Here is a 26,646-nt window from a genome sequence, read left to right on the forward strand (position 1 = left end):
ATATATATATATATATTAAACATTTCAATAATACTGGATGCAATGTCATTATTATTTATTGTTTGGATATTATTTTTTAGAGTTTTAACATATATTATTACAGAAAAGGTGTCATAACGAACGAAAAAAAACTCTCCAAAAATATTTTTTCTCCTATATTTCAATTTATTGTTTAAATAAAAAAAAAATATTAAACAAACGGGGGGGGGGGAGAATAGAGAAATAATATTTTTGAAAAAATACTTAGACGTCTTTCAGCCGACACTTTTCAAAATAATTGTAGGCAGCTAGGGGGTAACATCGTTTAAAAACGTGGTCAAAAGACCATAAATTACTGGCGAGGGTGGACAAAAAATAAAAATAGTATGGGGAAGAGGAGAAAAACAAAACAATCTCAACGAATACCCGTAAGTTCTGTAGCAGAAACAAATGGGACTATTTTCTTCCTCGAATCAATAGCTCTCCCCTGTGTTATTTGGCCACATACTGACCAATCAGGGGTACGGCGCATTGATCCTTCCTATCCCCTAAGCAATTCGGCCAGCATCCGTTTGAGGAATAAGAACTCGTCCTTACACCAAACAGAACGGACCTCTCTTTTCTTCTCTCTCTCCACCTCGGTGATTTCTAACGGTACCTACGATTCCACGAGGGAATAACTACCGCGATAGCACCAGGTAGCCGGAGTCCAGCTTTTGACAAGGAACATATCACATTCTCCTTAATAAACTTTTTCTGTGTTACCTTTTATGAAGTTGTTGCGTTCGTCATTTCAGAAGCTTGTATTGAATTATCTATTTTATTAGGTTGTGCCCTAAAAGCATTCAAAACCCTAAAATTCTAAGTTATGGATGTGTTCTTTTTGTTTACACAGAGACGAATAACGTAAATGAAAAGAAGTCGCATCCAGTACAGATTTGGCACTGCAATAAATGTTCACCGATAGTCGGCTTAGGAGCTCGTACACAGTATTATTCAAACAACAGTGTTCGCTGAGATTGTTTCTTTCCTTCGCTTCCCATATACTATTTTTATTTTTATTTTTTTTTTTTTTTTGTCGACCCTCGATAGTAATTTATGGTCTTTTAATCACGTTTTTAACCGATATTACTCCTCGTTGCCGTCAATCATTTTGAAAAGTATCGGCCGAAAGACGTCTAAGTAGTGTTTTTTTTTCAATCACTACCCCTTCCTTTGTGTCCCCCCCTCCACTTGTGTACAATTGTCTTATTTTATTATTTAAACATTTAATTTGCGTAAAAGAGAAGAAAAATATTTTTGAAGTAAATTTTAGGTTTAATTCGTTATAAATTTTTTCTTCTTTAATAATAATCTATTTATTAATATCGTAGTACCTATGACGTACGTACGTTTCAAGATTACAAATTATTTGATCGGGAGATCCTATTTATCCAAAAAGGAAGGTAGAAGATAATAACATACTACGAACATTGAATTAGTAATATGTAGATATGCTAATTTAATGTGAGTAGTATGTTATCTATCCTCCTTTTTTTATGAGTAGGATCGCCCGATAATCGAAGATACACTGTAAAAAACATAAAAAAATAAATGATGTCACTTTTGGGCTGCACGTTTTGAAGAAAATGTGTTTTTTTTTTGTTTGTTTTTTCTGAAGTGAAATTTAATTATCCTGCATTAATGGCAACCTTGACACGATTTCTCAAAGAAAATTTGTTGTTAAAATTGTAATATAAAAATCGTTGTAAAGTGTTTAATAATTTATTAATACCTTTAATGTACGTACGTGTGTCATCGTTTGTTTCCAAAAATAATAAATTCAAAGCAAATTAAATGTTTTAATTCTATAAAACAAATATCTTTAATCAGAAATAATTATTATTGAAACAATATCGGCAATTATATCTACTGCCGCTGTGGAATTTGCAAGGGTCCTGCTAGTATATGTTAAAACTATAAACAAAAAAAAAAAAAAATGTGTGTGTGTGTGTGTGTGTGTGTATATATATACACACATTATATATAATGTGTATATATATACACATTACGTACATATATATATAATGTGTGTATATATACACACACATATATACATATTATATATATACACACATTATATAAATATACACATACATTATGTATATACATTATATATATATATATATATATATTCAAAGCATGCTTTGAATATATATATATTCAAAGCATGCTTTGAATATATATGAATATATATATATATATATATATATATATATATATATATATATATATATATATTCAAAGCATGCTTTGAATATATATGAATATATATATATATATATATATATATATATTCAAAGCATGCTTTGAATATATATGAATATATATATATATATATATATATATATATATATATATTCAAAGCATGCTTTGAATATATATGAATATATATATATATATATATATATATATATATATATATATATATATTCAAAGCATGCTTTGAATATATATGAATATATATATATATATATATATATATATATATATATATATATATATTCAAAGCATGCTTTGAATATATATGAATATATATATATATATATATATATATTCAAAGCATGCTTTGAATATATATGAATATATATATATATATATATATATATATATATATGAAAATTAAACAAACTCTACTACTTAACTCTATTTACGTATTGAGTACTGTAGAATTAAATAGTGAAAATAAGTAAAATTAATTTTACGTAAATATATTGTTGAAACGCTGATTCTCATTAGATCACCAATGTTAAGCAAGGATGAACATGGCCAATACCACATGGGTGAACATCTGGGAATGCTCGGCGGTGTATGTACCTAGAAATTTCTCGGTTGGTATCTGGGGACGCGTTTAATCCACTGGGAAAGATGCGCCCTTAGTCTTCCTTAAGACATGCATCTAGGAGAAGGAAAACTTTGATGTAAAAACCTAAAGACTACTGTATGCTCTGTCTTACGGCAACCATTGCACCGACTGAGATTAACAGTTATCCCAAAAAGTATAGTTGGTTAATAGCTTTCACCACTATAAACAAATCATCGGTGTGGATTTTTGAACAAAATATGTATGTATGTATGTATGTATACACGTATAAAACTTTCGACAGAGGCGATGGATTTTCACGAGATCAATATTATTTTGAAGTGGGACGTCTCGGACGACAAATATCGAAAAATTGGACAAAAACATTAATTCTTTCACTCTCAACTGGGCAGTTTTCTAGAAAGAGGGGTCAATTTTTTGCTAGCCATTTTTGCAAGTCATCATATCGCTTGGATTGACTTAGCCTAATTTTAACGTTCTGAACTTCCGGTCGCGTCATGGAGTAGCAGTAAGACGTCAGATTTTCTTTCACTTTCTTTTTCAACCTTCGCGTAATGAGTTCGAGCCTGCCTACCTACTACCACTTTTTTTTTTGGCTCAACACACACCTCCAAACACTCGGGAAACGCCGGCCACCCAGGCTAGTCATATATAATTCAGTGCCTATGTGTGTATGTTATGTTTGTGTGTTCCTTTTAGCAAGAAACATAAAATCTAAAAGTTTAGTCTCATGTAAAATCAAGTGATGAAAACAATGGAAGTATTCTCGAATCTCTATGTGAACAACTATGTGACATATGAGGTCAAAACTCTTAACATTTCAAATGTATTTTATGAAATTTAAAGCATATATTTTTTGCTCGTGAAGACAATAGAAGTGATCCCGAATCACTACGTTACCATTTATATGCCGAATATTTGCGTGCCATCGCCTCTTAGTGGCGCATGAGAACACAACCTTCTTAAAACTAGGGACCTCTTAAAAAAAAAATCGGTAAAATGACACCGAATAGATAGATATTTACCTCACTTAAACCACAAGATGTGACACAACGTCGGAAGGAGGGGCCTGAAAAAAAAAAGGTCAACACACAAGAGCCGTACGCATTCTAGCCTTCAAATAATGCCTGAGTAGCCCTGTCGTCATACTCCTATAGAGTCGTCTCAGGCGATTAGCAATAAACCAGCCCCGTTTTAAAGAAAAATGGTAACATTGGACGTACTAAAACTATTGTCCGACAGATGCACCTTCTTAAAAATGACCCAGATTCCGTCGGACTGATTGTCGGGGACGTACTCGCGACTTTGTATAAACAAAACCTACTCAAGCTGTGTGACATAAGTATAAATTCTACTAAATTTCAGGTGTGCAACTTTAATAGCATAAATGTTTGTGCACATACACATACTCGTTTTGTATTTGAAAATTTATTCCCCAACCTTCAAAAAAGAAAGGTAATTTTTTTTTATTGTTTTTTATTTTTTACATTTTCACCCCAATCAAGGCATATTGCCACTTGATGTAGGGGGCTACTATCAGGGACATAAACCACAGGGGTACTATGTAAGGAGTTGGGCAGCAAGATGTCTGATCACGTTACACTTGAACTTCTGCATGTCAGTACAGTTGGGAGAGCAGAGACCCGGAAGGGAATTCCAAAGCCTAGCTGTTCTGGGGAAGAAACTACTGGAGTAGAAGGCTCTCTTACATCTAGGGATCTCCACTGTGAAGGGGTGGGATTTAGCTGGTTGTCGGGTTTGTCGGGGGGGATATTTACGTCGAGGGCGTACAAGTGCTTGCAGTTCGTCAGAGCATTCACCATTAAAGTACTTGTAGAACAGGCAGAGGGGTGCAACATTTCGTAGATGGGACAAAGGCTGAAGCATAGATGACAGTTCAGAACTTATCAGGTTGGCGACTCTCTTTTGAACCTTGTCTAGGAGCGAGAGACTAGTAGCAGATGCACCAGTCCAAATATGACAACAATACTCCATACATTGGCGAATGGTGGCCTTATAGAGTTACAGGATACTTTCGGGCGTTAGTAGCTTTCTAGCACTCTATATTTTTAAATATTCAGAAGTTTGTTTCTGAAATTTTTTAGATGGGGATTCATAGTATTATTTTGGATTGTTAGGGCTACTGTTTTCATTTTGTTTTTTGTTTCTTTTTTTAACAAATTAGGCACAATAAAGTAAGAAATGGGAGAAGTGTGTCTGATAACTAGGGCTGGGACAACAGCATATTCTTTTCATTGGTTTGACTCTCGAGTGTGTATCCGTTGATATTTTATATGCTTTTATACAGATTAATGTGGTTTTCGACTGATTAACTGTGTCTAACTGTCTCGGATATATACTCAAGAGTCAAAACAATGAAAAGAATATGCTGTTGTCACAACCCTACTGATGAAGGAGGGAAAGCGTTAATCATAGTGTTTTTTTATTATTATTATTTACTCCTAGAAGTAGTCACACAAGCCATCATCAAAGATTTCTCTTTGAGAACAATTTGTGATCTTCTCTGGAGCCTGAGTGACAACAAGTCTACCCAGATTTCCAGAAGTCTCCACCTCTTTCGATCACCTTTGCAGATGAATTTGCGTTATCGCAACAACCGCTCAACATTAATTTCTTATTGGCAGCGACCATTGGACTTCGCCGGAATTTGGGTGGCAATAAGCCCCTCCCCAAGGTCCCAGTCCTCTTTGCACTCAACCAGCAGAGGTCTGGCTAGTGCTGTCTCTCCGGTCTTTTCATCCTTCTTGACCCTCCTCACTTATTTGGTGTGGCACCAGATGATTATTATTATTATTATTATTATTATTAGTAGTAGTAGTAGTAGTAGTAGTAGTAGTAGTAGTAGTAGTAGTAGTTCAGCTCTTTTTTTAATTTCGCTTTTTAATATAATCTTTAAAAAAAGGCTAAGCTGTTTTTAAAAAAGAGGGTTAAATTCGCGAACTTTGGCTTAAAATATCGAGTGGTTCTTTAATGGGTGCATGATTTACTAGAACGTTTCATTAGAAATTGAGCACCCCCTACAACTATTTAAATATTTATTAAAAAATTTATATATATATATATATATATATATATATATATATATATATATATATATATATATATATATATATATAAAACCTGGTAGACTAGTGTCAATTCGATAATAATCCGCTGGAAAAAAAAAATAATGAAAAAGAAAAGACGAAAAAAAAACAAATACAGATAGGGGAGTGCACCGCACCGAACAATAAATCCTCATCTCAAAAATTCAGAAACGTTAAAAGTTATAGTTTGCGTAAATACCGATTCTGAGCCAATAAGCCATCTTTATTTATGTTGACGTAGCTAACTAGGTAGCTACTTTGCTCAGAAGAATTGATATTTACGCGAACTTTAAATTTTTATGAAATATTATTTTTAAACGCAAATAGATCACAAATTAGTAGATGAAGCAAAATACATCGTTTTTAACAAATTTTCCAACGTCATTTTATGTTGCTGATTGTAATCATTCGCCAAAGCAGGAAGGCGGAGATGACCAACTCCCTCAAAAGTGGGGGGGGGGACATTCTGGCTATGTAGTTAAGAACAGATTCGTTGTTATTCCCCGGTAGATGCGCCTCGGGGGATCGGTAATGATGAACCAACCACCCCAAAGCGAGGAGGTACTATCTGAGAGGGTGTACTATCTAGGACCATGCTGGATCATACCTCGTCCCGATAAGTTTTGGTCTGGTATTGCCAAAACAATCCTAACCATCGATCAGTCGGAGTAAGGGAATAGGCGGGGATCCAATGAAGTAGTAGCAGTAGTAGTAGTTATAGTAGTAGTTATAGTAGTAGTACAAACGATTCGTGCGATAAAAGAAAATAGATACTAAAAAAAAATAATAAAAAAAAAACGTATTCCGTACCTGAAAGATTCTTTTTCGTTATTTTTTTATTTTCATCTCTAAGTCGTTTTTTTTTTTTTTTATATTTTAAGATCAAAACCTTAAAATAAAATAAAATACCCTTGACCGAATATTTAATTTTAATTTATCAATAAATATCAACTGCTTTTTTCTTTTCTTTTCGGATAATCGACAAGTTCGATTACATTTCGACTTTTTAAAGAACCAATCATCTCTCTCTCGCTCGCTTTGAGTTATCTCAATGTTTTATCGGAAAACCCATTACTGCTGATTAGATTCTACGGATGGCCAATGAGACAATAATTGCATATCTATTTAAACGGATTTGAAGTAAGGAAAAAAGAATGACTGATTTCTCCGTTATTATTATTTATTATTTATGCCCTCCGTAAGAAAAATCACCGACAAAATGTTTCGCGAGTATTAGCAATAGTGATGCGAGGATTCCAAGATTTTTTTTATTTTTTATTTATTTTTTATTTTTTTTTTTTACAAGGTAGTCACCACTTATCAAGATTCCGGTAGAATTTCCGATTCCTATTGGCAGTTGGTTGTAGAATTTCAGGGGTGGGGGGCATAAGGGGAGTGTCCTCATTTTTATTCTAGATATGATTTTATTTTTAATTTGACAAACTTTTTAATGTTTTCCCTTTATGTATTGTGTAGCAATGATTTCGATAAACGCATTGTCAGATATGCATGTATATTTTTTACTTGTGCCAGCAACAGAAGATTAAGTTTTTAAAAGTAAATAAACAAATCTATATATCTATAAAAGTGTGTGTGTGTGTGTGTGTGTGTGTGTGTGTGTGTGCGTGTGTATGTGTGTGTGTACACGTGTACGTACACGTTTCCCTACCAAACTACTCTGTCAATTTTCAGTCTACAAACTAGGAATTTGACATAAGGGGTATTGAGATTTGGGAAAATCTTTTTAATCGGTTTTCCGACAGAAATTTGGTTGTCAAGGGATCAAAGTTCAACGATTTGACCTTTGAAAACTCTACGAACCCCCTCCGCCAATTTTGGGTTCAAACACTTGAAATGTTAGATGTAGGTTACTTGGACATGGGTCAAACTTTTTAATTTGATTTGAGACCAAAACAATAAACTTTAAGGCGTCAAAATTGGGGTCAAAGTTAAAAAAAAAAAATGATCTCTGCGGTCTCTACCAAATTACTAAGCTGTAGATGACTAGGATATATAAATCCTAATCCCGTTACAAAAGAAAATCATGAAACGAATGGAATGAAGGAAACAAAAAATCAATTGCTGGATAAGATAAATGTGTTGTTTATTTACTGTTGAAAGAATGAATGTTTTAGGTGTAACACGTGTTCATATCCGCGCTCGGGTGTAACCATCGTTTGTTGCGGGACTGGTGGTATAGAAGGAAAGGAAATGTGTGTTCATCTCACGTTCGGGTCACTATCGTTTGTTCTCACGTGGGAAGAGAAGTGAGTAGTAATGCAGTAGAAATGGGAATGATAGTCCAGCGTGTAGACAAAGACAAAGATAGAGGGTTGACATCAGTAAAAGCTGTGCACCATGTTAGCCGTCAGCTACGCGGAGGTGTTCTCCGGCACAAGTTGTAGATAGAGAGAGAGAGAGAGTGAGAATGTCAATCCAGTTAATGGAGAGAGAAAGCGTATAAAGTGTACGTACGGTCTGTAAGCTTTTTGTCCCACATAGTAGCGCGTGCGTGCGCCTGCCGAAAAGGCACGCTTTGGTCCGTAGGCCGCCCAGCTTGGAAGCTGGTCCGAAAAGGGTTGGAAACAGCTTGTCTCTTGCTTTTATAGTTGTTTCCAGTGTGTCTTTTGCGCATGTGTGGATTTCCTTTGAAAGGGAAGTGACGTTGTCCATGTTTGCATACATGTGCGTATGTTAGCATGTGTTTGTATACACGTGAATGTGAGTGTATGTACGCGAACGTGAATATATACGTGTGTGAACGTGCGCGCGTATGTTTGTGTGCGTGTATGTATATGACAAGTAATATAGCTTGAGATGTGAACGCGTGTTTTTGTGTGAGACTAGAAAAGGTTTGCGCAAAGCCAATTTTTGGTCTAAACATTTGAAATTTTACATAAAGTGTATTCAAACATAGGGCAAGCTTTTTAATCCTTTTTTGACCGAAAATTTGGCAGCCAAGGGGTCAAAGCTCAAAAGATTTTACCTTTGCGGTCTCTAGCAAACTATTCAGCCAATTTTGGTTCTAAACATTTGAAATTTTACATAAAGGGTATTCAGACATGCAGCAAACTGTTTAATCAGTTTTGGGGTAAGAATTTGGCTGCCAGTAATACAAATCATGAACCCTCATCTAAAAAAATCAGAAACATGCTAAGTAATGATTAAAAACATGAAATGACGAAAAGAAAAGCTTAATTGGGCCACATTTTGTGGTATTTGTCACGGGAAGTTAGGGTGAAGGTGGAGTGTCAGGAAAAAAAGAGAATTATCCTCTCATGACCGTTTCCTCATTCTGCAGGAAACCATTTCATTTTTTTTTTTCATTTTGGTGCCAAAATTTCCAGTTTCTATCTTAAACGAGTGCAAACAGATAGCTGAAAAAAAAATGGTGTTGAATAAATGCTGGATATGTTCCACGATGTGGTATTAATAAAACTGTCGGGGACATTTTACATTTCAAAGAAGTGATAAACATAATGTCAAACTTTATTTAATTAATATTTTATTACATTTTTTATATTGTTTTAAAACAAATCCTCTCTTAAATATTTTTGAGGTATTTGTCTAAGGATGTTTGTCTAAGGATGTTTGTCTAAAGTATTTGTCTAAGGATATTTGTCTAAGGATGTTTGTCTTAGGATGTTTGTCAAAGGATATTTGTCTAAAGATATTTGTCAAAGGATATTTGTCTAAGGATATTTGTCTAAGGTATTTGTCTAAGGATGTTTGTCAAAGGATATTTGTCTAAAGATATTTGTCAAAGGATATTTGTCTAAGGATGTTTGTCTAAGGTATTTGTCTAAGGATGTTTATCTAAGGATGTTTGTCTTAGGATGTTTGTCTAAGGATATTTGTCTAAGGATATTTGTCTAAAGTATTTGTCTAAGGATATTTGTCTAAGGATGTTTGTCTAAGGATGTTTGTCAAAGGATATTTGTCTAAAGATATTTGTCAAAGGATATTTGTCTAAGGATATTTGTCTAAGGTATTTGTCTAAGGATGATTGTCTAAGGATATTTGTCTAAGGATGTTTGTCTAAGGATATTTGTCTAAGGATGTTTGTCTAAGGATGTTTGTTTAAGGATATTTGTCTAAGGATATAATTGTCTAAAGTATTTGTCTAAGGATGTTTATCTAAGGATATTTGTCTAAGGATGTTTGTCCTAGGATATTAGTCTAAGGATGTTTGTCTAATGATATTTGTCTAAAGTATTTGTCTAAGGATGTTTGTCTTAGGATATTTGTCTAAGGATATTTGTCTAAGGATATTTGTCTAAGGATGTTTGTCTTTGATAAAATACGGTATACAGCAATAATCACGTCAGAAAAAAAATATCTGGGAATTAGAAAACAAATTATTGGTATTAATAATATAATGTCACAGTTTCCAATTGTTGATGTGTATTTATTAAATATTGAAAATAGGTATTCGTTGGAGTCGGAAAGTTGTATATTTTATTTTCATCATATCCAGGTCTCCATTTTATAGAATTGATGAAGAACAATATCAAAATCGGCATTTTGTCATAAAGTTTATCCCTACGAACGCTAAAATTCAAACAGCTATGATTGCTCACACTCTTTCCTTCTTTGCTTTGTTGGAATTTGCTTTCCTCCTCACTTTCTAAAGCTAACAACTTTTAACATGAAGTTTTAAAGCAAATTATTTGCAACCAATGGAAATATTTCTAAATCCTCAAATAAAATAACACATACATGCAAAAGTAACAAGCCAATGTTGGGAACTCCGATAAAGCAAGGAGACAGGCTGCTAAAAGGATTCAGACATCACCAGTTGCCCCCCCCTCCCCAATGAAAAGGAATCCAGGAACTGCATTCTTTACAAGCCATCCTGTGCCTCTCTGGGACCTGAGAATAGTAAAAGGATAAGGATTGCCTGACATATATCAGCTTCATCTCACACACATATACACAATTATAACACACACACACACACACACACACACACACACACACACACACACACAATCCCACACTGGGCAAATCCTCAAATACGCACATATTCACACAATGAACATTTTGACTTGTATCCTCTATTCACTCAAGCTTCTTTACCAAAACGTAAACCTTGAACATTTTCATTATTCAAAAATAACTTTCATATTCGTTTACTTGTATAAAATGTTTTGTTATTAAATTTCGTTGTTCTCAATTTCTCTTTTACAAAACTGTTTATGTTTAACGTAACACTTGTTACCTGGTGACTCTTCTATTATTTCAGTATTTTAATATTTCATTTTATTTTGCCTGCATGTTTTATATATATATATATATATATAAGCGAGATAAGACACTGATAGAAATTCAGATGAAAAAATCCTGATAGATATTGCTTGAAGTAATACTTTCAAGGAGATCCTAACCAAAAAAGAAAAGCTCAATATGTAAGAATAGAGCAATTGAACCACGAAACTTATATATATATATATATATATATATATATATATATATATATATATATATATATCGGCATTGTCTCCAGTCGCCTTGGACTTCTCCTTACCACTGGACTCAAGTTGATTTAGGAGAGGTGTCGTTGGAGATTGCGCAACTCTTGCCTCAAAATTACATGCTTAGCTACTCTTACATGGAGTATCCATTGTCTTCAAGACTGAACAAAAGCATCAAGGATCGAGAGTCGACCTCTACAACATGTTAAAACTCTCTACTTCATCACTCTCCCGACAATTTTTCAGTTTTTTTAATAAAAATACTTGGACTCACTGTTTCTCCTTGAACCCATTTATGATTAAGTACACAGAATTTTACCTTTTGGATTATTTCAGAACATCTTCCATTATTGGGATTTCTTTGGATTTTTTACATTTGAATTCTTTACTTTTACCGTCTTTGGATTTTTCACTCATTGACTTGTACATCCATTCACATGAAATTATTTTTTTATTTTTCCCACTCTCTCTCTCTCTCTGCTTTTCACGCTAGTGAGATCTACTTCATACTTGCAGTTACATTAAATACTTTACAAGCAAAATCTTATTCAGTATTTTGCTAACTTGTATTTCTTTCGAAACTCCATGGATTCAGGACAATTCATTTTATTTGTGTTTCCTTTTTGAAAAATAAATATGTTTTTAACTTTTGCTAAAGTGGTTTTCAACATTTTTATTAAATTCTTGTACTTATATATATATATATATATATATATATATATATATATATATATATATATATATATATATATGACTAGAAGGAAAAGTGAGCCGCCCGGATTTGCCCAGTCAGAAAATACACTTAAATATGATATTTTAAGTTGTCCAAATTTCGTATATATTCTTAATAGAGTTGTGATTTCAAAAATAAAAAACATATTTAGGTGCTATCAGCTGAAATCGAAACTGAAAACAAAACTATAGCATTCAAAGCTGGTGACGTTACCACTGTACCAACGTGACACGCATATGAACTGATTAAAAATTAAAAATTAAAAATAAACTGAGATGAATGTAAAAAATGTTTAACGATTTTTTCAATTTTGACACATTCTTAACCCCTTAAAAAGTATTTTAATTGGCTAAAAACCCATAAAAAATGTCTATAAAAAAATCCAATCATTTGAGGCATTTAGCGCTGCTCTGCAACTTTTAGTTTCAGAAGAGATAAAGTGTGAAAATATAGAGACAGACAAACGCCTTTTATACAGGGTGTCCACAAAGTCTGGCTACATTATGCAGCCAGACTTTGTACAAGCATCCTGTTGATTATGTAGCCAGACTTTGTGGACACCCTGTATATTAGATTGTTATCAAAGAGTAAATCTTTAGCAAAGCAGAACTTATCAAAATAAGAAAAGCTCAACACTATTAAGAGGAACAAACAATATTAACTGAAAATGTTCAGTTAATATTGTTTGACCACTGACATTTGGACATGCAAAAAGCACAACCTTCTGAAAACAAATTAACATGAAAAAAAAAATACTAACAATGAAAATCATCAACAAATAAAAAAATTAGTGAAGAGAAACTAAAAAAATATACTTTCTTGATTCACATGGGCACAACAGACACTTGGTTAAATGGGGATGGAGTGTGATAGATTTCCCTCATCGTTGCAGCATTCAATTTTTGTATGCCTACCATCCTTCTTGGTGATCTGTCCTTCTTTAGTGCAACTACCATCCTCAAACATCAGACTGTAGGCGTACCTGCTAGTACTGCCTCAGTGATGCCCAATGCAACATCCCTATTTAAATCTTCCTTCGCCTTATTTTTCCAATGATGGGGGACAAGAATGTGTGTGTGTGTGTGTGTGTGTGTGTGTGTGTGTGTGTGTGTGTGTGTGTGTGTGTGCACAGATGATGATCTCCCTGATATCACGTGTAACGGTTAATGGGGGCAGGTATTGAATGCCCTTGATTTGAAGTGCTCATATAACCATTGTTCCAACATTACCTATTATTTCTGATAGTGGTCAATGGGATTCTTGTAGCTTTGTTTCTCTTGGGAGACATCCACATAGTGCTACCCCGTTATTTGAGGTTGACATGTCAGCTTTCGATATCTGGTGTAGAAAATCATGAGAGATTAACTCTCTTTCAGTTTCGACTCAGATAAGTAAAATCCTGACGTTTTTTCTGATACGTAAAAGACTTGTCCAGTTTCTTTAAGGCCAACTTTAATAATAACCAACATGTAAAAATTATCCCGTTAATTTGTAGTAGTTTGTCTGCGATTCCATGTATCCTATGGGTGGTTGATATTAGCATGTCACTAGTGCATCCAAATACTTCCAGTATTTCAGGGCCACTCAAACATATTTGAACACCAATATCCGCAATGGTCTGGATGTATTTGATAGCAAGTCCACTTATCTAAGGTGCACTCAAATTCGGCATGAGACTCCGGTATCAAAGATACTTCGACTTTTATGGAGGGTGGCGGTTTGAAGAGGGTTTCTTTTGAATGTACCTCTGCTCTATGCAAGATGTAGTAATACTGTTAATTTCTGTTTTCGTTTACGAAACGCTGGTCTTCCTCTTCCTCCGCTATTAAGTATTTTTGACTGGTGTTGTGTTGAATCACTCGACTCCATTGTCAACCTCTTTGGTTTTTTACTTTTAACACTTTTCATAAGTGTCCAGTAATTCTACAATCATGGCATCTGAGTTCCTTTTAGCCCATTGGGGTATGATGTCCTCCCACACCCTTTACATAGTTTATTTTGAGGGGTTCTGGGTTCTGGGTTCCTCCTGAGACAGTTTCTTCTCTGACCTCATTAAGCCAAATGTTGAATGCTCTTTTAGACTACTTTTCAAATGAGTCAACGTATTCGTTGTCTCTAGACTAACCAGTATGTAAAATTTCTGCTTCACTGTTGTCAAAATATTAGCTTCGACCAACAGCTTGCACTGGTATTCTGTATTTGCAAGTCCAGCTACCAGTTTGCCAGCCACCATATCCTCCGAATAGTTTATTGTCTGTCGGCAGCTCTCGTTAGCACACTGGACAGTAAAATTGAAAAACCTTGTTTGGGACCAAAACTTTGCTAAAAACTGTTCGGGGCTCTACGCTTCTTGTTGTCTCATATTGTGGAATCTATGAATATGCACCTCTTTATGTAGACCTTTCACTTCAATGAGTCATATATGTCATAGGTGTTGTTCTTCCATAGCTATATTGAGAGCTTTGGGCCCTACTAGTTTGAACAAAAGTCTTTAACCTCGTTCGAGCAAGCCGTTCTTAACTCCTTGCATATTTCCACAAGATCTGTTAAACCGTACATTTGTTTGTACCAGGTCCATGTGTTGATAAATAATGCCCAGTCCCTGTCAGTGTAACCATCCTTGATCACAGGCTTGTCCAGTTTTTTTTGGAGCCAGTTTGACACATTTTCCCTGCCAGCACGAGGCTCGTTTTCTTTCTGTAAATTTATCAACTGATGAATTAGTTGCAAGTAATGTCCGTCATCGCGTTGTCCTGACGTCATTACTATTCACATTTCAGTAAGAAAAAATAATCCTGTAGAAATAAATCCTGTTTGTAGCACCATGTAAAGTGGGCTTCAAAAGTTTACCGAGTCTGAGACTAGTGCTAAGTTTATAACACCGTATGACGACTGTTTTTACCGAACCACTTTTTTCTGACTCGTCTCATCGGTTGACCCCATTCTCTACAGAAAGTATAGGGGCTAGCTCAGCTGAGCATTTCTTAATAAGTATAGCAGGGATGAGATCAGGCCCACATGCTTTGGAGGTGTCTATATTTTTTTATGATATCACAGACATAATGAGGAGTGATTTTTACATCATCAATTGTGGTTTCCGTCCGCATAGGGAAATTTGGGAGGGAGTTGTTTGTTGACTTTAAGGTGGATGGTTGTTGGATAGTGGGGAAATTACTGATTACCTTTATTCACTACACTATTATAAATTTTCCGGAAATCACGAGTTCCTATCTTCTGCGATTCTATGAGTTCCCTGGTTATTTCAACATGCTTTCTTTTGGCTGTGGCTATTTATCTCTTACAATGATTTCTAGCATTTATAAATTTTTGCCTATTTGTATTTGACTTATGATGTACGAATTGGCTGAATGCGTGCCATCTTTGTGCAATGGCAATCTGTAGTGAATCATGGGGGTGACTGGAGTTTGCTATAATATTTCTATGCAGGGACATGTGCTCAAATGCCTACTTTGCACGATTCGGTTGTCTCGTTGACACACTGATGTTGGTCCATGGGACATCTCTGATGTGTTCTCTGATGCCTTCCCAGTCAGCTTTTTTTGTAGTACCTTGTCGTTTGAGCAATGGCTCCTCACCTTGAGCTTGAGGTTGAGACTTAAGTGTGATGTTTACTGACACCATTAAGTGGTCTGCATTTCCAAGTGGACTGTGAGCTTTAGTCACATAATCCTCAGGTACTGTGGTAAGGAATAGGTCTAGAAGTGAAGCTTGCTGGTGATCACTATCTGGGAGGCTTGTTGGGAACATGACTGTGTGAGGGAATGGGCTAAAGAAAAACTATAAGTAGAGCATCCAGCTGTATCTGTGTAACCTGAGAAACCAAGCTAATTTTTATGGTGGATATTAAAGTTGCCAAACATGTGTATTTGGGCATTACTATCTAAGGAGAGTGCTGTATCAATACTATCAAAGACATGATCGATTAGGGTACAGTATTAGCTTGAAGGACAACAATAGAGAAAATATAACGAACGCAGTGATGAAAGGTTAGTCAAAAACACATAAAGGCCTGGTCATACTATTCCAGACGTTGCTCTCTAGTTAATGGAAGGGTTCTTAGAATATAGACTCCAAGCCTGTGCATATATCTATCCGAGTCATATTAAAGTAGTTATAGGGGGTTGAGGAGTGTAGATTTGTTTAACTTAATGCTAAAATATCCGGGGAGTTTACTAAGAGGTAAGACTCCAGATCATCTAGATTACTTCTAAGCCCACAAATATTTGTGAATGCGAGTCTCAAGAAACGGGGTGAATTGATTTTGTTTAGGTGGTTGTCTGGTTTAATTGCGATATTTGTTGGGGCTGTCATTTCATTACATTTTTGTTTAATTTCAGGTCGAGGAGAGAGTGTTGGGCAACATGAGCCCATTTTAATGCCATGTATATACACCCAATAGGTCCATTAGCCGAGTCCTGCCTATGATGTTGTGGCTTCATTAAAGTCCACCATAGATAGCAGCAGGGTCCCTTTCCATGCACAGGGTCCCTTTCCATGGCACTACAACTATCCCGATATTATACATACATGTGTGGCTTTTCGGCTTTAAAGATAACAACTAAGCAAGCAAAACTTTTTAAAAATATATATACATAATTAATGATCATCAACAAACATTAAAATTTATTGTTGAGACGATTAATCAAAATCAGAATCGTGAATCAGAAAATGTGGAAGTTTTTGTCGCATCAGAATTTGTATCAGAAAAATTTGTGCGTGTGTTTTCTGATTTAAAAAAAAACGATTCTTGTTCTTGTTTTCATTTCTGTTTTGATTTTTAAACTTAATTTCTCATTGCTGGTACTAATTATAAGATGATAAATATTTATTGATTTTAAACTACCTATAAAAGTGACGTCAATAGATTATCCCCACAAATGCATTTTTACGTCTGCAGAAATACATGCATATATTACATGACTTTTTAAGTAATACGAAAATTTCAAAAAAAAAAAAAAAAAAAAAAAAAAAAAACAGCAACAAAAAACTCTATCGTTAAACATTTGGAGATTTAAATAGAATCAGAATCGGTAATTGTATCGGAATCAAAACTTTAGATCAGAATTATTCATTGAGTCGGAATCAGAAAAAATAATGAAATCGTTCTATCACTATTAAAATTTAATTTTCGACAGATCTGTATATTTTTAATGTACTGAAACTGTTTTAAAGTTATTTCCTTATTTTAACCTAAGTTTCACTGTCTCGATGCTTTTAATCTGACGTAGTCAGACATTTTTTTTTTCAGAAGCCTCCAAGGCTCTTATACAATTCCTGTAAAAAAAAAAACAAAAAAAAAACAAACATTTATAAAAAGTTTCAGAACTGTAAAATGGTAGATGGAAAATTAAAGGCGGACGTTTAGGAAATTGACTCCCACCTCTAAATTGACACTGCTTTTCTCATATTACTCTCAGCAATTACAAACTTAACTTTCAGATTAAAAAAAAAAAAAAATATGATTTTCATCGTCGGGATCAGTTTTCAATTATAACGTTCTACTAAATTGAACACATACTTTGTGACCATCACCGAGAAAAATATTTCGACCAGTGTTTATTCCTGTCTACAAAAAAGGTGAGGATTAGGAAGCGAACGTCTTAACCCCTTCCATCTCCCTCTCTCTCATCCAATCCATTTGTTGTCACAGCCCAGCCGCCCTGCTGCTCATAACCCCCAAAACGTGCATTTATTTATTTTTTTTTTTAACTTTATATTCAATTTCGTTTAAATTGAATATTTTTGGAAATTTTTTCAGACGCAAGAATAAGACATCACTGTGATATAGATTTACGGCATACTATAAAAGTTGGAAGAAAGTAAAAAATTTACCCCCCGCCCCTTTTTTTAGACGGGAATAATCAATGATCACATGAGAGAGTCGAAATAGTTTTCTCGGTGATGGATGGTCATAAAGTACGTGTTCAGTTTAGTAGAACGTTATAATTGAAAACTGATCCCCAACAATAAAAGTTATAATTTTTTTTTCCATTTTTTTAATCTGAAAGTTAAGTTTGTAATTGATGAGATCAACGCGAAAAAAAAGGGTCACTTTTACGACATGCCCCTACGTATTATAAACACCTCAACCTCCCCACGTTAAGAACGGCTTTCGGAATAAACACCAACCTCCCTATGTTAAGAACGGCTTTCGATGTTGGGGGGGTATTCCGAAAGGCGTTCTTAGCATGAGGAGGTTGGTGTGCTTATAATACGCTGGGGCACGTCGTAAAAATTGGCCAAAAAAAGGTGTAAATTGTGGAATTTGGAGGAGGGGGTCAATTTTCTAAACGTCCGCCAAATTAAATTTCCCTACGTTCGGTAAAAGAGGAATGATCCTTCTGGAATGGGTCAAATTTTATTATTTTCCCCATCTAGAGTTACCGCTGCCAGCTGCCTGCCTGCTGCTGCTCACTGCTGGAGTGCTGGTTATCCCCGATATAAAAATCGACCGTGTGCATAACTTTGCGCTCGTGGGGAAATAAATAGGCATCTGCTGTAGGATGTTTCAGAGGCATAAACTCAATTTCTGGTTCAGTCGGAACTTCTCTCCAAAGACAATTTGCAGTTAAGTTAGAAGAACATCATTTTTACCCTTTTGTGCATCCATAGTAAATGGTGGCCCGATTGTTGCGCTGATTATAAACTCTCCTGCGTGAGGTGCGTGTTTATTTGCTACAGTGTGAGAAAAAAGAAAAAAAGAGAAAGGTCGTCTCTTTCGGCTGATAAAGAAAAAAGCAAAAAAGATGTTTTCAACAAAATAAAGCAAGGGGAATAGACAAACGCAATTGGATTATTTACGAACAAATTTATTTCTCATCTTTTTGTGTGTGCGTGTGCAGTTGCCGTTCGATTTCAATGGAAAAAAAAAAAAAAAACGAAGCCCGGCTTCAAAGAACCGAAAATAACAATTTGACGACCCGTTAAGTCCGTTTTATTGTTGCGGGTTTTAAGGCAATGCTGTTAAATGATCCCTTTAGTGTAAGTTCAGAGATAATTTTTATTTTTTATTTTATTTCTTATTTAAATGAATGCTTGATTTTATCGAATCACTCTCGTCTCCAAGCGGGTGGTTTTTGGTAGACGACCCCCATCCAACCCCAGTTTCTCCAAAAACCCTCTTTTTTTAGGCGATTACATGTGAATATCCTGGAAATCTTGTGGGCAAACCTAAAAATAAGAAAAGGCCCCCCCCCTTAACTATCACTAACCCTAAGATCGGTAATCAGTTTGGAGCATGATTTGGCGATGGGAGTGATTCTATAAAAAATATTTATAAATGCATTGTTAAATAAAGGCGGAGCCTCCAAATATTTGAATTATTCATATTTATTTTAAATTTTCAGGGTTCAGTTTTTTTTTTTTTTTTTTTTTTTTTTTTAAGTAAACAAATTATGGTACCGATGTTCTGATTTTCTGTTATATAAAATTGTGTGTATAGGCAGCATTTTTTTTTTTTTAAACCTTGTTAAAGATAAGATAACTTTCAAATACTGACATCTCAACAAGTAGTATGCTTTTAAAACCATGTTCAGGACAAATAAAACGTCGCCGTTATAATTCTGGACTTCATACACAAATTCCCCGGGACTTTTAATCTTCAAAAACTGTTATCGGTACCACGACCGCGCTGAAATAACCGCATTATTCAGAAACTCATTAAGTTGGAGGGTATATATATATTTTCCCCGTACTTTCACCTACCAATTTAATAAATAAATATATCGTTAAAATTGAATTTTAATGAGAAAATAAAAATAAGATAGCGCGGTAACATACATGGATAAACAATTCCGCCTCCCTCTCCCCAAAAATCTATAAAAGAATTTACGGTACTTCACGGGGAACGTGGAGTGTGGACCCTTGGTAAACATTTTTTTTTTTTTTTAATTAAATTTTTTTTTTTTAATGGCTGCTCCCTGAAAGCGCATGCACAAAAGGTTTTCATTGGTTTATTTAATCACGAAAACTTTTTTGAAGGTACTATTTGAGACAAAACAAAGGCCAAAAGCATTATATATGTATGAAAAATAAATGTAACAAAAAATACAAATATTTAGTGGGGGGGGTATAATAAAAATAAAGTGAAATGGAAAAAAAAAGCACGAAATAAGTATTGATCAAATTTAATCAAAGAAATTTAAAAAAATACACGCGATTTTGAAAAGAAAAAAGTAAGATATATACGAATAAAGTGAAAAAAAACCTTTTGCGCATTTCAGGGAACAGCCATTAAAAAAAAAAAAAAAAAAAAACGTGGACGCAGTTGTCCACGTTTCCCGTAAAGAACTAAATGTACCTTTCATGTGTTTTTCGTGTGTATTTTTTTTTTTTTTTTGAAAAATCGATATTTTATATTTTTTTTCTCTCCGAAATCGAAAGATCAATTAAAAAATAAGATTTGTTTTCAATATATTTTTTCGTATGTGATTTGCGTTTTTTAAGATTCAATTTAAATTAAATCGTATTTTTAAAACGTTTCTTAAAAACAACTTGTAGGTTGAAAAAAAAATCAAATTAAACATCACATTATTTTTATTTTAAGCAAACAAAATCGTATCAGAATAACTGATTTTATTTGTTTTAATTAGGTAATGAATTTGATCTGTTTTCACGATCCGTGCTAGTACTACTTAGTACGGTAGTACGGAGTTCTATGCAAACACGTGATTCATTCATTCAAATTTAGTTTTGTATTTCGTTTATTTATTTATTTTTTTTTTTTTTTACAACGGTGCAAAATCTAAGTTAAAATTGGTGCTAGTGCAGAGAGTGATCACTGATCAGCGCTATTTTTTTTAATCGTATTTCCACGTTTAATTAAAGTTTTATGATGTTTAATTTTTTTAAGGCTGAAGTATAAGATGGGTACAAAACACCCTCCCCTCCTCATGTTAAGAATGGCTTTTTAAATAATAACGTTATTATTTACGTCCGGATCACTCTCTGCACTAGTACCTAAAAATTTTAGAGAAAAAAAAAAAGGTAAATAAAGCGTTTTAAACTACTTTAAAACGCAAAAGGTGATTATGTAGAATACGGACCGTGCCGAAATAGTGTTATTTAGAAACCTATTCTTAACATGTGAAGTTTTTAACGAGTCTGTAATTTTCACCTATCAATTTAACAAGATACGATAAAATTGAATTCAACTTGAAAATATACCATTTAAAAAAACAGCAAGGTCGATGTTTTGCATAAGAAGATCGAGGTAATAGGAAAGTAACTTATTGCTCTTGGTAACAGTAATTTGGTGACTATATATTTTATTCCATTTGGTTCTGTTGAAAGTTTTTTTTTTTGTTTTGTGTTTTTTTTTTACAGTGATCACCACTTATCAAGGCCCGGAAGCCACTCAGGGATAAGGGTTATTGCAAGTACATTACGTTAGTGGAGATTTGATGAAGTGTTTACTTAAGGGGGCGGTTCATTAGGAATTTGTTAACATTGGACTTGAAGACATCCAGGTTGTAGTCCGGTGGGAAGCAGGCAGACGGAACAGTTCCACATGCGTGCAGTTCTAAAAAAGAAGCTTTGTTCATGGAATCCGCGTTTTGATTTAGGCACAGATACAGAGTGGGGAAAATTTTTCACAGTGGATTCAACTAGACGGGTGTTTTTCGTGAAAGATTGGCGAGGGGGGGGGCAGAGATTGGAGTTCAGAGGAGCGAGCACCTGCAATGGAAAATAACGATAAAACAAGAATAGGCTCCACACTAACGTAATGTACTTGCAATAACCCTTATTCCTGAGTGGCTTCCGGGCCTTGATAAGTGGTGATCACTGTAAAAAAAAAAAAAAAACCTCTTCTGTGGGAGAGAGGTTGTAGGGTAGAGAAAAAAGCATCCCCCACAAAGCCACGAAGTCTATTTTGTACTCTGTCAAGGCAGGATAGGCTGTTTTTAGCAGCTCCTGCCCAGATATGGCAACAGTATTCCATCCTTGGACGTACTTGGCATATAGTACTGGCATTTTTTTTTTTTTTTGTTTATTTTATTTTTGTAAATTTTTACTTGGTTTCCACCTTAACATTTTCCTTCAAAATAACGACTTGTGGAGATTTTCGGGTATGCTGAAAACGAATATCGTATAAAATTTTTACTAATAAGTAGTTTTCCGGATATTAAGCAATGTGATTCCTTATGTTATAACTAGTCATTGTTGTGCGCGCTTGCGCGTACAGCATTCAGCAATGGTCGCCACAGATTGTTTAATATCCAGAAAATTACTTGTTTGCGGAAATTTAAATGCGATATTCGTTTTCAGCATACCTGAAAACATAGGTCATAAAAGAGGTAAAGGTTACGGTGGAAACAAAGTAAAAATTTACCTTTTTTTTTTTTTTAAATTACAAAAAGTGTAAAGATTGTATAGCGCCTGTTTTGCTTTATAATCAGTTTCCGCAATCAGATGAGTACTTTTATTCGGAACTCCGAGTACTCCTCATACTCCCTCCCAAGGAGCATACTAGCATAGTAATAGTAGTAGCAGTAGTAATGTGTAGCTATTTCGAAGAAGATGCTCGTGGTTGATCGCCGGTCGAGGAAATGATTGACAACGGCGAAATATGAAGGAGAGAAGAAATAAATGTTGCACTTTTTTTTTTTGCTGAGGAATAGAGAAGTGCAATTGAGCAGAGAAGGTAGATAAAAATATTTCCTGTCTTGAGAATCATTCCAATTTCTGATATTGTCTTATCTGTATTTTCAGTCACTCGATTTCTCATGTTGTTTTTTCTTAAATCTTAATTAAATAATTAAAAAAAAAAAAAAGAAAAAAAAAGCCAGGAGTATTTATACAGAAGTTACCGTGCTAAAATAATAACGTTATTTTGAAACCATTCTTAACATGGGGAGGGCGTTTTCTAACTACTCTGTACTTTCACCCATCGTAAAACTTAAATACTATGTAAATAAAACGTCAATGTTTAGTTTCTTTCCAACTCAGTCAGCGCTCGTCGTTAAAATGACGACTTTTACCAATTTTCGGGTCTTTTGAAAACAAATATCACATTTAAAACTGGGTCAGACAAGTAGTCTTCCTGACATTAAGATCATTATTATCAAATATAATCCCTACTGTTTTCACTGGTGGCCATGTTTGTTCGCGCAAGTGCGCATTCACTTTTTGTGCGCAGAGCTGAAAACCTATAAGACATCATTTGATGCTATATTTCGGGACGTCCTCCCTTCGTCAGGCGTGTGTTGGACTTTCAAACGTGCATGGTCGATCTTATTGTATACTAAGCTTTTCCGCAAAATTTAGAAATAATTTGTTTCGGATATCTAACTAGTATTTCGGGCGTGTTGGCACTCATATATAATTTTTTAATTTATAATATATATATATATATATATATATATATATATATATATATATATATATATATATATATATACACGCAAGCCAATACAATACTTTTTAAAAAAATAAACTTATTTTCCTAAAATCATACTTTCGACAATCACGGCGTTTTCTTCAGGATTATTGTCAGTTTGTTTTCTTCGTGGCATGGTGTCACTAAGAAAATCCGTGTGCTTTTTACGTTTTTTTTTTTTTTTTTTTTTTTTCAAATGTCCACAACAGGAAAAACGAAGCAAATTAATGTTTATTAAATATAAAAATCTGCGTTGTATTCGTTTTGAAATGTAAACTTACGCACTTCAAAATATCCATAGATATCTAGATACACAGAGATATCTTACTAGATACACAGATCTTTAAAATATGGAGGCATAAAATGTCCTCTCGTCGGCTTTCAATTTAATTTGATCTTTTTTTTTTTTTTTTTTCTCGGAAGGGTACCTATAAATACTACAATGAGTTTTTTAATCTCATTTTGCGAACTTCAAAAACTCTCCGTTTCCTTTTTATCAACGAGCAACACCTATCCGTCTGAGTTGTTTAGACTTCCCTTCCACTATTCAACAAAACACGTGTAAGACATGCTATACAAACATAAATAAAATGCTGTGTTAATTGAATACATATTTTGCTTTTGAAATAACTAACGACACTCCTATAAATTTTTTTGTGCAATGATAGTCATATTACCCCCCCCCCCTTTTTTCTATCTAAAAAGAAAATGCAACTTTGTTATATATGGGCCGTGGAATTGCAGTTATCTGCAGAAGATCTAGCTAATTTACATATTCTTTTAAACATTCATTTTAATTAATTCCCCATTAGTTTGTTTGCGGTGCTAGTGCACTTACTGATCCCCGCTATTTTTTAAATCGTATTTCCAAGTTTAATTAAAGTTTTTTTTATTTTTTTTATTTATTTATTTATTTTTATTCAATTATAATGTTAAAGTATAGAATAGGTACAGAAAACCCTCCCCTCCCCATGTTAAGAATGGCTTTTTAAATAATTATTTCAGCACGGATCAATAAGTGCACTAGTACCCGGTTTTCTTATGGGATGATCATCTTTAGTTAATTATTACGTGTAATTTGATTCATGCAAATATTCTACATGATTTATACTTGCGTAATATTTGCGTAAAAAGGTTATAGTAAACACAAACCTCTTTCTATATGTATTTATGTATGCGTATATGTTTTAAAATTTTGCCTACCAAACACCTATCAGTTTTTGGTCTAGACATGGAACTTAATATTACTTTACATTTGGGTTTTAACCGGGGGGGGGGGAGTAAAATTAACAAAATGTATTTGTCAGACAAAGGTTGAACAACATTACAAATATGCATGTATAACGTAATAGCTATTGGTCCATGTTTTAATTTTTAGCCTTGCAGCAAATCTGTCTTCATAGCTCCGACATTAAAGGAAAAAGTAAATCGTAAACTAAACGTTTTGGCTTTGATTCTCGGTGGTGGTGCACGATTTTTTTTTTTTTTTTTTAAATCATTACTATATATTGGATCCAATATAATTAAATTATCACATTTAATCGTATTTTACGACCGGGCAATGCCGGGTGGTCTGCTAGTATATATATATATATATATATATATATATATATATATATATAATTTAGTGCAAAACTGTTGAAATTCAAAGACTTACTTTTTCTTTATAACTTTATTTTCTCCTGGATTTTTTTAATTACAGCCGTTTCGTTAGTGGGAAGGCAATTTTACGATTTATGTATCCATTAAAATATCCTGTCGCCACCAACTTCTTCAGATGATTTTTCCATTTGATTTTAACAAAAAGTAGATTTTTTTTACATGATAAACATGATATTTTGGGGAAAAGAAATTCCAACACCACGCTGTCACGTGTCCGCCATCTTGGGTGTTATGCTAAGATAATTTTCTGTTTTAAACCATAATTTCGTATTTTTTGTTTTAATTTCCCGTTTTTTCCTTATATATTATTAAATGAAAGATGGGGAATAAGTTATATGTAACTTTATATCATCAGAGCCATAATAAAAAGTTAAGTGAAAATTAAGAAAAGGCCTCTTTAGGCTATAGCATTTTGAAGCTACATGCTTCTCATTAGAAGAGAAAAGATGGAATTATACAAACTGCAAATATAAAAAAAACTGGCTTAATGACATTTAGAAATGAGAATGAAGGAATAGGATAAGATAGTAAAAGTCAATATTACATAAGGGTAAACATATACTTTATATGTTGTATCGACTTTTAATTCGAAATATGACCTAAAGAGATTTTTTTCTTAATTTTCCCCTTAAGTTTTCCTTCTGATAATAGTTATAATTTTTATTGTTCCTTTTAATAGCGTTGAGCTTTTATCTTGATAAGAGTTACTCTTTGATAACATATCACTCTTTCTATCTGTCACATCTCTCTCTCATATATATATATATATATATATATATATATATATATATATATATATATATATAAGAGCAAATAGTTAATAAAACATGTTAAAAAAAACACTTTGAAAAACGGTTAAAAACATATTTAATCTGAAAAGGAAGCACTTAATAAATGGATAGTCCTTAATCCGGAGTTTTGAAGAAATACTTTCCTTCTCATCAGAGGGTATGAATTAGCAAAATGCAGGATCGGATTTTGCATACAAAAGTATTTGATGAAACTGCAAGTAAGTCAAAGATCTTACTTGATAACAAAAAGTGAAGCAGAAGAATATGGTGAAGAAAAAGGTTAATTCACGTGAATGGATAGTCAGGTGAAAGGTAAGGTATCCAATGACGGTAAAATCCAAAAATGTAAGCCCAAGAAAGTTAATTTTATTTTATATCTATATATATATATATCTGTGTGTGTATATATATATATATATATAATTTCTGTAGAAATATATTTTGTTATATATCAATCCTTATTTAAGAAGCTCAATGTGATTACAGAGTAATATAGAGAATAAATGACAGTTATATTCCAAAATTTATGTTGACCATCTTATAATTTATTCCCTTAATTCAGTTGACTTATACAATTCTTGACAGTATCTGTTTCGTAGTGAAAAATCAATCACTTAATTATATAAATCAGTGAGTCTA

At 33.7% G+C, this 26,646-nt stretch overlaps 1 protein-coding gene across 4 annotated transcripts in view; it reads left to right on the forward strand.

The window, feature by feature from the left end:
* The window catches only part of LOC145292888 (DNA damage-regulated autophagy modulator protein 2-like), a 541,025-nt gene that overhangs the window by 386,776 nt on the left and 127,603 nt on the right, over nucleotides 1–26,646 (forward strand). For 2 of the 4 annotated variants that reach the window (XM_080139015.1, XM_080139021.1), the window contains exon 1: nucleotides 18,647–19,158. The exons of 1 other annotated variant lie outside the window; for it this stretch is intronic. In XM_080139015.1, the coding sequence (XP_079995141.1) occupies nucleotides 19,135–19,158 (24 nt within the window). In that variant the 5' untranslated portion in view covers nucleotides 18,647–19,134. Of the gene's footprint in view, nucleotides 1–18,646; nucleotides 19,159–22,669; nucleotides 22,820–26,646 lie in introns of those variants that run through there. One more of the 4 variants, XM_080139024.1, reaches the window with a different exon arrangement.

Source organism: Euprymna scolopes, chromosome 14, assembly GCF_053919585.1.
Source record: "Euprymna scolopes isolate OS-2025 chromosome 14, ASM5391958v1, whole genome shotgun sequence".
In the NCBI taxonomy this organism is placed as follows: Eukaryota; Metazoa; Mollusca; class Cephalopoda; order Sepiida; family Sepiolidae; genus Euprymna; species Euprymna scolopes.